The sequence below is a fragment of the Notolepis coatsorum genome, assembly GCF_963971535.1.
Source record: "Notolepis coatsorum genome assembly, chromosome: 17".
In the NCBI taxonomy this organism is placed as follows: domain Eukaryota; kingdom Metazoa; phylum Chordata; class Actinopteri; order Aulopiformes; family Paralepididae; genus Notolepis; species Notolepis coatsorum.
In genome coordinates, this window is record NC_140181.1 from 72,088,412 (window position 1) to 72,104,242 (window position 15,831).

Below are 15,831 nucleotides of genomic sequence, written 5' to 3' on the forward strand. Positions count from 1 at the left end.
TCGGACCATATTTACACTACTTAATTTGCCTTAATGTTGTATGACACTACTCTTCAAGTGGACATTTCTATATAAATATACATTTCATGCAAATCAATGAAGTGTTTAACTTTTTTTTTGAGTGAAGGATGAAATAAACGACAACTCATATTTGTATGTTGTCTCGAGAGATGACTTCCTCCACGCTCCTACGCAGATAATTGGATGGCGTTTCACTGTATGTGTGACGTACAGGTGTAGAGGGAGCTCTACGTAGAAGTGTACCCCTTTGGGGAGCTCCAGTAGCTCACCACGTACCGCGAGTGCTATTTCAGCGCCGTGGACAACCGTGCTCGTCACGGATCTGGGGCTGAGCGAGTTCGAATCCCGGACTGCAGCCGTGCCTTTCCCAGAGTGTCTTCCCCCCATCTGAACCCTTTCAGCCTGCTTCTGTCGGTCGAACTTGACCAAGTATAAATGCGATAAACGTATAAAAGAGCCAGGGAAATGGCCAAAGTTTAAAAAAAAAAAGAAGTGTACCCCTTTAATAAACAAACAAATTATAACTTTGTGACTCAAAGAATGCGGACTGGACCTTTTGTCATTTCTGCACAATGAAACGAATATAGTGTCTGGGTAGAATATGAGTCAAATTCAAAAGAAACATCTAGCTGTACCAGGTGCAGGACTGACAACATACATAAATAAATAATAAATAGGAGGCTGCGCCCTAAAGGGGAACGCCGCTCAAATAAAACATTTAAATCTTATTTCCATGGCAAGACAATTCAATCAATATTTGTGAACATGGGCTACTCTCTCCTAAAGCCAGACACCAGAGAAGTAAGAATGATTTTGTTGACCCACAGAATGTTTTATTTTTAATATCCAAATTAGCTTTATTCTATATTCCAATTCATTATCTATGGAGCAGCTTCAGACTTTAGCTTTAGCACACTTTGGATTTGGGAGAGAGAGAGATGCTCATTTTCACTAATATTATTGTACTTATATTATAGTCTTAGACCAGAGGAATAACATCTTTGGTGGGGGGGGGGGCATAGTTCCCCTTTAAAAAACTCTCAAACGTAGTTTATTTTCACCACAGGTCAACAAATCCAGACAGTCATAATCCATTGATCTGCAGTGGAAATAAACATCTTCTGCAGAAATGTGCAGAATCTGTTTATACATAACATAATTTGTTGACAGAGCAAAGGCAGGACATTCAAACGGTAAACTTTCTACATGTTCACGTTTTATTTCTGAATCATAGTGAGATACTTTGATGGTACTTTCTGATGATGTCAAAAAAACAATTATTGAAAAATGAATAATGAATCCAGTCTTTCCTCTTTCTCCCCCAAAATGAAGGTCAGAGCCACCATGCATTTCTACTATAAAAATCCATTTAATTTCTTATATCAAAAAGAAATAAAATCATAACAAAATAAAAACAAAACAAACAGATCCAGAAAGATCCACTGGGGGTTTCGGCCGCCAGAGAATTTCTCCAAAATTGTAAAAAGAATGAAAAATTAAAATATTGTTCTAATTTTACATGGTTCCAATGGAAATGTAACAGAGGAAGAGTTTAAAACAAATAGTTGAATGAATACTGTTAACAGGTGAGTGTTTCTCATTGGGGTAGGTGAGTTGGCGAGTACCATGCAGTGTGGTATGGCAGATATGGCGAGTGAACCTCAGTTAATAAAAAGCATCATGGTGCGCAGTGCGAGACTGAGATCAGAGACAGTGAGGCTGGGCCGGGCTGACACAATGGCTGGCATTAGCAGCAAAGGCAAAAAAGGAATTCATAAAGGAATGCTTTTATCGGGAGGTTGATCAGTCCACCTCCGAGGAATGCACTTAAAAAAAAGTGTGAAAAAAATTGCATGAGCATGTAATTACATACGATAAAACGAAAACAAACAAACAAAAGAAAAATTCAATTTCCCATGGAAAGTACGTACCATCAAAATGTCCCTGGCCTTTTCCAGGAAATACATTTACAATCAAAAGACAAGAGACGAAAGCTAGATGCAACCATTCTCAGCTAGTTACTTTGTTGAAGATGGTTTTCAGTGATGACCGGGGTGGGGGCGCGGAGGGATTCACAGAGGCTTACTTTGTGTCAATCTCAAAAAGAGCTCTTCTCTTAGAAACAGTCTCTGAGCGATTTGTGCTCCATCCAGAGTGTCCTGCAGTAAACCAAAGGCCACAGATAGCCATCCCAGTCTCATCCTGGGAATGTGGGTTTTTTATTACAATCATCTTCATCCGACACACTCACACACTGCCATCGACTCATTCATTGTTGACACGAAGCATGTCAATTATACATTGACTTAAAAAATAAAAAAAGAAGATAAAAACAAGTACAGACTGCTATTTGTTACCGTTTGTTTTGTATTCCTGGGTATATTTTCAAGACACTTTGTTAATATGTTTATATATATATGCAAATATATATAACTTTAGTCTGTGCAAGGAGGGAAAAAAAGAATCACTTTGAACAAAGTTCTTTGCGACAACAGAACGGACCATGATTCAAACGGCGGCCATTTTGCTCTCGCGTTGCGCTCAGGTTGGGATTCCTTTCCGCCCCCATTTCAGAACAACAATGGTGGAAAGGGATCCCAGTGTGAGCGCCACGCAAGAGGGAACACGGTCAACGGGGCATCATGGGCGACGCTGAGTCCTCCATGTGTACCACGTCAGAAGGACTTCCTCCTCGGGGCCTCCGAGCCTCGGTCCTCCCTACGGACCTCCAGCAGCGAACGTACACAGTGACACATTGACCAAACCAGCATCTTAAAAAAGGAAGCATTCGTAAGTGAGCACGTCGACGCCTGCCGCCCTTCTCCCTCCACGTCTTTCACAGACAAAAAAAAAAAAAAAAAAAAAAGGGCGCAGGCATTTTTCTTTCACTTTTTTTTTTCTGGTATGGAACAATGTTTTCTCTTTTTCTTCTCCCCCTATACAATTCATACAAAAATAAAAAATTAAAATTGTTCCACTGCTGTATGTATCTCTCTATCCTTTACATTTTGCACAGAGGTAGTGGCTATATGGGTGAGGAGGAGGTGAGCAAAATTAAAAAAGAAATGAAGAAACTGAGTAACTGTCTATAAAATGGTTCCTTTTTTCTCTAGCCAGAGGATTTCTTTCCTTTTTTTTTGTCAAAGAACAAAATATAATACTGCAATCACATAAAAAAGTAGTCCTTCATTTTATACATTTTATACAGTGTTCTCGCTTTTTGTTGTTGTTGTTCTTGTTGCTTTTCTTTCTTTCGATTGGTAAAGGCATAAGATGAGAGTTTGTTTTCTTTTCCTCCGCTCAGCTCAGCACTCTGGCTGGACAAGGGCGGGGCGGGGCAGGGCAAGGTTGGCAGAGTTCATTCCATGCCAGGCTCTATGCCAGCGGGTCGCTCATGTCCTCGTCTCCCTGGGAGAGGAGCTCTTTCTTCTCGTCTGTACTGGCCAGAGAGTTGCGGCTGTTGTGGGCGCCCATGTACAGGGTGGCGTACACTGGGTTGGTGAAGTTGGTGGGCTGCGTGGCAAAAGAAATTACATGGTGACTCAAAAAGGGCAGATGACAGAGTTTCCTACAGTTTGTTAAAAGGCATGTGCCGTTTCTAGCATGGGAACCCAAACTGAGTCAATTACGTCTTACACTTGGACCCATTTTGGGCCCCTGAACCATAGATTAAAGAGGCACTTGCTGATTTATTTTGCACATAATCTATAATCTCACACACATCCAACAACTCTAAACAGTGTTGCACACCTTCATTTAGTTTGACAGTTATTGAGAGTAAATGAGTTTGAATATGGCCACCAGGAATCCTTGAATCCTTGTGTTGTGTTAATTACTGCACCATGAAGTGACTTAGACAAAACAAATTGCAATACGTCGTCTTATAGGGACTGCTACCTTATAATTTCATTGAGCTGTAATGAACACAACACAAGGATTCAATGTCCCAGACGACATCACTGGTGGTGGCCACATTCAAACTCATTTACTCTCAATAACTTGTCAAACTAAATGAACGCATGCAAAAAAAAATTGGGGTGTGTGTGAGATTATGTGCAAAATAAAACCAGCATTGTTTTCTGGGAGGTGCACAATAACACAGTGTCTCGTTGTATGAATGAGTGGACGGTTACCTTGTCCGGGTCCAAAGCGAAGTCTGAATCCAGGAGCTCCCCGGCGTCGTCGTCGTCGGGCTCTCCTTCGTAGATCTTATAGGCCGGGTTGCCGATCTCCACGTTCATCGCACCGTTGGTCATGCGGTGATGCTGGAATCCCTTGGCACTGTGAACACAAAGACCAAACCAGAGTCACACCTTTTACACTGTGAAGGCTTTAGAATAGAGGCTACATTGCAACAAAAAGAAGAGCACACACACACACACACACACACACACTAGGGCTGGGTGAATTATCAAGTTACAATTACAATTTTGGCTTCCCACGATCAGGAAAACAATATAGTAGAGATAAAGCGTTTATGCCACATGACATGTGTTGCTCTCATTTTGTCTTGTGTAAATGCAGCACACCCTTCCTTCACAGCGATGCGCTTCACCCCCCCCCCCCCCTCCCCCCTCCCCAAGCCCAAACAGTAGTCTCAGCTCGTGTTGAGAGAGGGAATTATTTTAAATCGTCTTTGGTCCTTTGTAGAAAATGACACAAAGGCAGCCTTTGGTCGAGAACAAAGGTAAAACAAATTCTGTCGCCGTCATACGATGCTCTCAAATAAATGAGTAATCGTGTCTAATAATCGTGATTTCAATATCAATACAAATTATCGTGAGTATATATTTTTTTTACCATAATCAAGCAGCCCCAACATACACACACACACACACAATGTGTTAAAGAAACCTTATATCAAGCAAAGCACAGGAAGACAGAACAGTAGCATAACCAAAACACCACCACTCACAACCAATGACGTACAAATCAAGGCAACACATAATCACTCAAGTTGTCAAATGAGCTTTCCCCCTCAAAAGGTCATTTGTTGATATGCAGCAGGCGGACTGCAGCATGTCTAACGTGGAGAATGCCGACATTTCACACTGCAAATATCTAGACTCTGTCATGCGCAAGCACATAAACAATACAGAGAGATACACAAAGTATACGGTTCGCTGCCACGACGCAGGCATGTAATGTAAGCATTAAGTAGTATTTAAACATGTAAACACAGGGACGGTATGGGGAGGGGAAATAGACAAAAACGGGTCCATCTGATCTTGTGCCATTAAAGGAACACGCCAACTTTTTGGGAAATTAGCTTATTTGCCATCTACCCTGGAGTTAGACAAGCAGATACATACCCTTCTCTTCTCTGTGCATGCATTAGGGAACAGCCGCAACGTTAGCCTAACTTAGCGTCATTCACTGGAAATAGGTGTGCCAGTGTAGCCTAGTTCCCAACAGTCACGAAATATACTCCAAATACAACTCCAAAACTTTCCTGTAAATATGTTGTGACCTGTATATTTACCACGTGGAGAAATAAAAAAAAAAGGTCAGGTCATAACATGTTTACAGGAAAGTTTTGGAGTGTATTTTGTGACTGTTACACTACGTCCAGTGAATGACGCTAAGCTAGGCTAACGGTGTGGCTGTTCCCTAAGCCTAATGCATGCACAGAGAAGAAAAGGGTATGTATCTGCTTGTCTAACTCCAGGGTAGATGGCAAATAAGCAAATTTCCAAAAAAGTTGGCATGTTTCTTTAAGAAAAATCAACTCCAGATCAAGAGATTCCTGCGTTGATGGGTGGGAGACCCGCACAGGACAGGAGAGAGGGGAGACCCGCACAGGACAGAGAGAGGGGAGACCCGCACAGGACAGAGAGAGGGGAGACCCACACAGGACAGGAGAGAGGGGAGACCCGCACAGGACAGAGAGAGGGGAGACCCGCACAGGACAGAGAGAGGGGAGACCCGCACAGGACAGAGAGAGGGGAGACCCGCACAGGACAGAGAGAGGGGAGACCCGCACAGGACAGAGAGAGGAGAGACCCGCACAGGACAGAGAGGGCAGGCAGGGATAGACAAACAGATTCTACATAGACCATAGACTGTTCATGGACCAGCAGAATGGACAGCTGGACTGGCACAGACAGCATGGCTAATCTGATTGGACGACAGAGAAGGTGTATGGGGGGGGGGGCTGGGATTTGGGGGTGGGCGTGGGCCGTACTAGTGGAGACAGATGAATTATGTAGCCCTATGAAGTTACCGCGAGCGTTGAGAACGGGATTTGCCCAACCATAGAGACCTGGGAGACAGGAGAGAGCTGGTTATCCACAGGAGGTGAAAAGTGAAGAAGAAAAGCACAGGAGCTGTATCGTCTCGGCAGGAAGAACAGATGAAAAAGAACAGCTCTGTAGAGAAAGGCCCGGAAAAACCGCTACTCACCCACGCATTCTCCTCTTGTACCACAGGATGGCGCCGACCACCAGCAGCGCCAGTAATAGCAACAGGAGCACCGGGATAGCCACGGAGGCAGTGCCTGCAAGTTCAAACACATCGACACACAGGATCAAAGAGCGAAGGGGGAGGTTTCGGAACAGGGTTTTTATTGACAAAAAGAGGATTCTATATTTGGGACAGTGGGCCGCTTACTTCCACCGGAGTCGGGAGACTCTACAGGAGCGGCGGTGACGCCACATCTATAACCCCTCCAGCCGGCAGGACACCTGGACACACATCAGACACATTTAGAGTCACAGGCTGTGTGTGTGTGTGTGTGTGTGTTTGTGTGTGTGTACGTTTGAGGGAGAAGGAGAGAGAGTGTGTGTGCGCTCAGACATATCTTACTTGCACTGGGGCAGTAGTGTGCGTGTGTCAACAGAACACTGTCCATTGATGCAGAAGTCCAGACAGGAGTAGCAGCTGGGGTGGGTCTGACCGTTGGGACAGCTACACACACACACACCAAACACAATTTTAGTGACATTCGCATGTACAGGTATGTGTTTATATATGCATAAGTTTAGATTAGATTCAAGTGTATGTACAGCCCCACCCAACCCCACCCCACCTACCCAACCTCCTCCAATGTACAGTTTCTATGTCAAATGTATGTCAGTATTCCAATGTACAGTGTCTCCCCCCCCCCCCTACCCAACCCCCCCCCCCCCCCCCCCCCCCCCCCCCACCACCTCCAATGTACAGCCCCACCCCACCTACCCAACCTCCCCCAATGCACAGTTTCTATGTCAAATGTATATACACTCTTCTTCTGGATTTTTTTAGTATCACAAACAGTACTGTATTTGAAAATCTGGTATGTCATAAATGTATAGATGTAGCAGTACTGTCTATCTGTATGTCATGTGTGTCATATGATGAATTGAAAATGGGGGACCCTGATGGAAACAAGACGAAAGTCTTTCTCAGGTCTGCATCCTCTTAACAATTGTATGTATTGAGCTGTACTGTACCCATTCTGCAATCTGTTAATAAACTTTTCAATCAATCAATCAATATTGTTAACATACAGCACAACGAAAATAAGTTTGGCATCCAACCAGAGTGCAAATGTAGCAGCAAAGTGTAACAGCAATATACAATGTACAGGTGATTCAACTGGGTACAAAATACACAAATGAGTACTACTGAGTGTAGTGCTAATCAGATGTATGTAAAGAGTTGTAGTATAATATGTACAGTGATACAGGTATAAAGACAGTATGGTAATAATAGTCATACTGGCCATATATAGATATAGTATCTACAGATATGCAAAAGGACTATGTGCAGGTAGGTACAGACAGGTGTGGATAGATACAGTATGTATGCGGTGAGAATAAATATATATATATATATGGTGTATATACAGCATTATTGTACATGCTATCATACAGAGTTATGGGTTATATGCAGGTGTATAAGTAAGTACATAGAGGGGTTATATGCAGGTATAGTCAGACAAATATGGATATATATATGCGCCTGCGGTAAATATAAAAATAGAAATGTAAATATGTGGTATACACAGCACTGTTATACATGCTATCGTACAGAGTATATGGGTAGACTAGAGTATGAGGTGGGTAGTTAAGATTATTATTATTATGATTGTTTGTGTAGGAACAATGAATGATCATTGCATTTATATCATGCTTTTCTAGACAATCAAAGCACTTTACAACGTAGGGTGGAAATTGCCTCCTTCACCACCGCTGTGTAGCACCCAACTACAATGGCTGAAAGGCTAGATACTCTATATAAATACTTCCATTGTCCACACGGTGTATTTACCTGCACGAGACCTCTCCTTGTGCTGAGGTCAAGCACTTGCCGTCTCCGCAGTACAGACACTTGTCCAGCTCACAGTGCTGTCCGTGGAACTGATTGGGGCAGTGACACAGCTTAGTGCCATTGGTCGTCTGTAAACAGGCCCCGGCGTTCTCACAGAAGCCTTCACATTTACCTGCAGGAGAGGAACAGGAAGGAAGATGATTACGATCAGGAAAGAACGATAAAACACCACACGCAGCCACCGCCTACTACTAGTCTATATTATGGATTGTGTAGTATAGTATTTGCCCTCAGAATGCTCCCAGATAACAGTGGGAATTTGTATTTGTGAGAAATGTCTCTTTAAACGTCAGTGTAATTATAATAATTTTTTATTTTTTTTTATCCACTTTTTCTCCCATTTTCTATATTTTCTCCCATCCCAATTTCGTATCATCCAATTCAACCCTCCCCTGTCACGAACGCTGTTTCTTGCCTCCCACAAGCCGGCTGCAATGTGGACTAAGTCATACATAGCACAAGTCCCCTCCGGTACTTGAGGTAACAGCAGTCGCATCTTTTCACCTGCGCAGCTCGATCTCTCAGTGGCGAGGAGTAACGCGTGGGAGGCTCACGCTGCCCCCGACACTTCCTGATTCTACTGCGCAGGCGCACCAAACCGACCTGTAGGAGTCGCTGTCCACAACGCCCGATCCCCACCCATCAGTTTCCCACCCCCTAATACGGCCAATGTGTATTAGTACGGACGACCAGCTAAACTGAAAGCAAATGTGGAGCGCTGGGCTCGAACAGGCAAGCCCAGCGTCTCCAGATTTCGTGGCGAGCGCCTTGCCCACTACGCCAGGTAGCCGCCCAATTATAATAATCTTAACTACCCACCTCATACTATAGTCTACCTATATACTCTGTATGACAGCATGTACAGCATATTTGCATTTATATTTTCTGCATATTGTGGCAGATATCATCCCCTGTCCCATGGCTACGTGGAGGAAGGGAGATACTACTGCCACGGGAGGAGAGGAGAAGCAATTAGGGAGCTGATTAGGACTGATAGAACACACCTGTGCACCACGAGATCACCCACATCCCACACACACACACATAACATAAAACACTAGGACAGACAGAGTTTAGTTGAGAGGAGGTGAGGTAGGAGCTAGGGCTGCACGATTTTGGGAAATAATGTTTTTCGGACATATTGCGATTGTGATTAAATTATATTTTTATTATAATTTTATTTTTTTACAGCCCCACAGAGGTTTATTGTAAAATGCGGCTTGCATCTGGCCTACGCGGTGGGTCTTTTCAGGACACCGAGCCTGAAAATGTTTCTTTTTACCTGGGAATCGATACCGGTACCCAACGGTACCTTATTTTCTGTACTTTACTCTCCCTCTCTGAAGTCTAAACTTCACAACACACAATCTAAAACCCCTTACCTCCCTCTCCCAAACCGATCTTGTATCTCAATGGGATTTCCTGGTTGAAATAAAAAATAAAAAAGCGATATTTATTTATTTTGCAATTTGATAATTGCATCATTCCAAATCGCGATTTCGATTTAAAATCGATTAATCGTGCAGCCCTAGTAGGAGCAAAGTACGGAGAGAGAGAGATTGTTATTACGGAGTTTTGTGAGGTGAGAGGTAGTGGAGAGGAGAGGTGAAGGCGAGAAGGTGTTCATTGTGTACTGGACCCTAGACTGGCTGAGAAACCCCCTTGTGTACTGACCCTGGACCGGAAGACTACTCTGAGTATTGAACAATCCCTTTTTTGTACGAGAGCCTGTTTTGTGTTTTTGACCTTGGACTGTATTATGACCATTCTAATTGCCCATCGGACTATATTCTGCCCTATTCAATAAATATTCTTTATTGATTGAAATTGCACTTGTGTGGACAGTTGAATTTGTTTATTTCTGAACCGTGACGAGTCTGAACACCACCAGGCTCGTCACAATATATATATTATTTTTGTCCGAATATACCTGCATATAACCCCTCTATATACCGGTACTTACTTATACACCTGCATATAACCCATAGCTCTGTATGATAACATGTACAATAATGCAGTATATACCATATATATATATTTATTCTCACCGCATACATCTATCCACACCTGTCTGTACTTACCTGCACATAGTCCTTTTACATATCTGTAGATACTATATCTATTTGTACATATCCTACTCTTACTAGTTACGCTGCTGGCCAGTATGACTACTACCACACTGTCTTTATACCTGTATCACTGTACATATTATACTACAACTCTGTACATCTGATTAGAACTACACTCGGTAGTACTAATTTGTATATTTTGTACCCGGTTTAATCATTTGTATGTTGTATATTGCTGTTGCACTTTACCGTTACATTTGCACTCTGGTTGGATGGCAAACCTCTTTTCGTTGCACTGTACTTGTGCTGTATGATGACAATACATTTGAATCTAATCTAATTCGTTAATTAGCCGGGGGCTGATGTCCATTCACACCATTCAAAATGGAAAACAGCACGTGTAATGTTTAAATGATTTCTTAATAGGTCCTTGTCCTGAAGCAAGTTGGTCAATATTTGGCATTAGATGCGATATGCAACACTTTAACATTGTCAGAGTGACTTACTGTATTGGCACTGGTCTCCCTGGTACTCGGCTGGGCAGCTGCAGGTGGGCTGGTTGCCCACGTTGACTGAACAGTTGCCTCCGTTCTGGCAGTAGTCTTGACAAGTGTGGAGGTTACAGTTGGGCCCTGTGAAACCCTGAAGACAGCGGCAGGTAGGTACGCCTGGGAGACAGCGGGCAGGGAATCAATTCACTAGTTAATCACCATTTATTCGGCGAGTCCCATTCAGATGAAAATCTTCTTTTCGAGAGAAACAGCATTGATGTAAGACGTTATGAACTGTATCACTGTACATATTATACTACAACACTGTATACATTATACTACAACACTGTACACATTATACTACAACTCTTTACATACATCTGATTAGCACTACACTCAGTAGTACAAATTTGTATATTTTGTACCCGGTTTAATCACCATAACCCATTGTATATTGCTGTTGCACTTTACTGCTACATTTGCACTCTGGTTGGATGCCAAACTTCTTTACGTTGTACTGTATAATGACAATAATCTGATTCTAATCGAATGAAGAATAAAATGCATCTCCCTTCTTGAAGAGAGGGATGTCCAATCAACTTTCTGATACAGATACTGTAGTTAGGATTATAATAGAAATCTCAGGATGAACAGAAAAGTGAATGAAGGACACAACTTTAAACAACTTATGATAAAGATAAATAAAGATTATGCTTTGCCTCTAATAACCAATAACTTCTTTAAGTTTCTTAAAACTAAGATCTACAAATATCCCCTCGAGTCAATACCTTTTCGACAGTCAGCTGAGAGGGGCCACACAGTCTATATTTATGCTAGCACTCTTTTGAAAAACAAACATGTATATTATTATCGCTCTGTTACCTGTGTGTGAGGCGGTGCAGGTGCCTCCGTTCTTGCAGTAGTCTCTACAGTGGTTGACCTCACACCTGTCCCCGCTGTAGCTGGGCTGACAGCGACACTTGGCCTGCTGACGGGCGTTGAGGAAGCAGCTCCCGCCGTTCTGACACTGGATGGTGCACGGCCCTGCGGGAGGGGCTGGGGAGACCGGGGAGGCATTATTAGGATTAGGATTATGCAGGTTCACAGTCTGTATTTGTGTATATATAAGCGAGTGATTGACAGGTGTTATTTATACTTCATAATTCAAGGAGGGGGGGGGGGCAGTGTCATTTATCTTCGATCACACAGCCATTATCACACGGATCACCGGTGACTGGGCTCTTCACACCTACGATTCACATGTATGCTATCCCGTCCAATCAGCTGTGTGGAGGCGGGTCATTCTATGACTGCAGTAATACCATTTTCCCAGTGATTGGACAAAATAATGTCCGACCGCCCAATTCATACATCTCGTAGACTGCTGGAAAATTCACCTCATAAGAAGAGGGGGGAAAAGTATGAATGGCTGAATGAGAGCATTCAGTATTCCTCCTTCACCTCTGAAGTATATATTCAGCCCAATTGTGAATGTAGTGTGTATTTGTTTCTGTGTGTGTGTGTGTGTGTGTGTGTGTGTGTGTGTGTGTGTGTGTGTGTGTGTGTGTGTGTGTACTACTCACAGAATGGTGACTGCGTGGGGGGGGGTCTCAGCACACAGGTGCCGTTGTCTGCCATGTGGTCGTTGGGGCAGGTACAGACAGGCCCGCTGGGGCTGAGCAGACACAGCCACTCACACTTCTTCCTGTCACATGGGTTGGTCACTGACACACAGAGACAAAGACAATACAGTCAGAATAAATGCCTCTCTCTCTTGATAATGTAGGTTTCTTTACAGAAAGAATTGTGTACTGTGTCTTATCAAACACACACGCTAAGAATACTGGTAGTATACTATATTTACACATATATATTGGAAATGCTGCATCTATAAAGAGGGTTTATTTAAAGGGAATAATAATAATAACACTTTATTTACGTATATAGCACCTTTCATACAAGAATTGCAGCCTAAAGTGCTTCACAGCAGTAATGTAGACACAAAATAGACGTGAATAAAATTAGCATAAAGTTGGCACAATTATAGGTGGGCACAAAATGAGCAGAGAATTTACATTAAAACCTCCCTGAAAGTTATAATCTATGGAAAAATAACAAAATATAAAATTAAGAAAAGGATCAAATCTATAAAAAGGATTGTGATAGATGTCTGTGTTGTAATGTCCAGCCTCCAAGAGGGGCTCCTGCACCGGTCCCACCCACTCACTCTCAGGCTGTTTGTAGCGATGGTAGAGGACGATGTCGGTGGCGTGGTTGATGCCCGTGGTCAGGTTCTCCATGGGGCCCTTGCCAAACTTGTTGACCCGGAAGACGTAGTTGTTGATATACGTGACCCCATAGATGTAGTCCTCGAACACGTCTATGCTGAACGGATGGAGGAGGTCTGGGGGAGGGAGAGGGAGAGGGAGATTTAATTTCCCCCTTTTCAGCTCCAACTGTTAGACCTTTGTGTTCCATTTTAGTGTCTTGTTTCTTTATTTATTATTATTATTATTTTAAAAGTTTTTATTTAACCTTTATTTAACCAGGCAGGTCAATTAAGTCATTGAACGCCAAAAACAAGTATACTCGTTTTTGGCGCCCATGCTTTCGCCGGCAAAAACGAGTATACTCGTTTTATTATTTTTTTTCTATTATTATTATTATTATTATTATTATTATTATTATTATTATTATTATTATTATTATTATTATTATTATTATTATTATTATTATTATTATTATACTAAACAGTCAGCCGGACCTTCTTGTGTGATCCTGGTAGCTCTGAGTGGATTATAATGACGATCGAATCCCGATAGGTGGCAGTATCGCCTACCTTTTGAACTGGGCTAGTTTACTGTGTGTGTGGGGGGGGGGGGGGGGGGGGGGGGGGGTGCTCTCTCACTGCTGGGCACAATAGTAGCCACTAGCCTGCAGACTGCCTATGCAATGGCGAGCGAACTATTGGAGATTATTATGAAGAGGACAAAATGATCACACTTACATCCACTACATTGGACTCAGCACTTCTGGTAAATCATAAAAATACTATAGTCAAACCGGCCGAGCATGTAACATTATCTGTCGCCGACAACAGAGTTGAGAGCACCCCAGACTAGAGCCAACTATAACTTTCGGCAATGGCGATCGCCTAGAGCGCGAACTATTGCAGATTATTATGAAGAGGACAAACGGTGCCGATCCATCCATAACATAAGGTGCGTTTTCACCAGAATGTTGGATTCTAGTATTTTCAAACAGGCTGTTTGGATGTAACGTTAACGTTATCTGTTGGGCGCTGCCAGAGCTAACTAACGTTATTTATTGTTCCTGTTCTGATTCAGACACTTCGGAACAAGAGTGGACAGGGTTTGGTGGAGTATAAATATTGCCTTTCAAATGAGCCATACTATCGTCTCCATAGCTATAATATAGAATAATGATGGGTCTGCAAACATGAAAATGGTCAAAAACGCTGGCGCCAAGGAGTAGATGGAAAAACAGCGTGGCAGTCAATGAGTTAAGAACAAATTCTTATTTACAATGACAGCCTGGCGAGAGGACAAAAGGGCCTCTCAAAGGGTAACAAAATGTTTTAATAAATAAACCAAAGAGAACAATCAGGAAAAGACTATTGGACACAGACGATACATAAATCATAGTGGTAAGGGACATGATTAAAACACACACCAAACAAAAAAACTAATTTACAAATAAAAAAAATACAAGGCATGTAAGACATGAAGCAGATACCGGTAATTTACATGTAATTTACATTTTTAATTTTTTTATTGATCTTTTCCCCCCTCCTTTTTCCTCCGATTTTCTCCCAGCCCAATGTTAGTCGTTATGCCAATTCCCAATCCCCTTCCTGGTCGCTGCGCACTTACCCCCCACAGTCGGTCTGGGAGAGTGGAGGCTATCACGTGCTTCCTCCGACACACGTCCAGCCAATCAACCGCTTCTTTTCACCTGGCAGCGCAGACTCTCACTGAGAGGGTGTAACGTGTGGAAGGATCACACTACCCCCCCCTTAGATCCTATCCGCGCTGAGCAGGCGCCCCGACCGAACTGTAGGAGTCGCTGTTTACAACGACCCGGACCCACCCCGCCAGCTTTCCCACCCTCTAATACTGCCAATTGTATTAGTGTGAACGGCCAGCCAAGCTGGTGACAACGCCGGAGCTGTGAGCTGGATTCAAACAGGCGAATCCAGCGTCTCCGGCGTTGGGTGACGAACGCAATCTCCGCTACGCCACCTGACCGCCCACATGTAATTTACATTTAATCATTTAGCAAATGTATCCAAAGCGACATTCTGTACAAGTTAGCAGGAAGGGTACAACTCTGGCAGATAAGAGTAAGTAACATTGTTCGTCAAACAGTGTCGAACTTGAGTGCATATTAGCATAGTAGGTAATAATATAGGCAAGGTAGATTCCTTAGTAGCAGAGTGCATAATATTAAAAGACAGTACTAAGGTTAATCGTTTTTTTTGTCAGTTAAAAGGCTGGGTGACAGTTGCAGGTGTGTGTAGACAACTCTGCGATAGATGCCTTAAAAGTAGTGGGGGGGAACAATTTGTCCATTTTCAAAGTCTTTTGCCTCTCGTTCCAACTGCTGGGAGCAGCAAATTGGAAGGAGGATCGACCGAAGGAAGTGTTAACACGGGGAACATCTACGGAGACATGGTGAGCAGCTCTGGTGGTTATAAGTAGATGACCATTTTAACAGCTGTATCAAATAAGGTGGGGTCAAACCAAGGAGGGTTTTGTAAACGAGTGTAACAGATAAGAGGGAGGAACTCAACTGTTCTTGACGCCGGAGACAGCGATGACTGGGTCGGAGCCGTCGAGACGCACGCTGCCTATGACTGACAGCTTAGCGTCTGCCCAGTAGAGACGCTCGTTGAAATAGTCCACCGCTAAACCTGTAGA

General features: G+C 43.1%; 1 protein-coding gene across 1 annotated transcript in view; it reads right to left on the bottom strand.

Moving 5' to 3' along the window:
* Positions 1 to 1,215: 1,215 nt before the first annotated feature.
* The window catches only part of lrp1ab (low density lipoprotein receptor-related protein 1Ab), a gene marked incomplete at its 5' end in the record, with an annotated part of 197,602 nt that continues 182,986 nt past the window's right edge, over positions 1,216 to 15,831 (bottom strand). Inside the window, 11 exons of the mRNA XM_084333493.1 lie at positions 1,216 to 3,534; positions 4,155 to 4,302; positions 6,424 to 6,517; positions 6,631 to 6,704; positions 6,826 to 6,927; positions 8,272 to 8,443; positions 10,907 to 11,068; positions 11,774 to 11,947; positions 12,475 to 12,615; positions 13,119 to 13,295; positions 15,705 to 15,824. Coding sequence (XP_084189619.1) covers positions 3,397 to 3,534; positions 4,155 to 4,302; positions 6,424 to 6,517; positions 6,631 to 6,704; positions 6,826 to 6,927; positions 8,272 to 8,443; positions 10,907 to 11,068; positions 11,774 to 11,947; positions 12,475 to 12,615; positions 13,119 to 13,295; positions 15,705 to 15,824 — 1,502 coding nt within the window. The 3' untranslated portion in view covers positions 1,216 to 3,396. The remainder of the gene's footprint in view (positions 3,535 to 4,154; positions 4,303 to 6,423; positions 6,518 to 6,630; positions 6,705 to 6,825; positions 6,928 to 8,271; positions 8,444 to 10,906; positions 11,069 to 11,773; positions 11,948 to 12,474; positions 12,616 to 13,118; positions 13,296 to 15,704; positions 15,825 to 15,831) is intronic.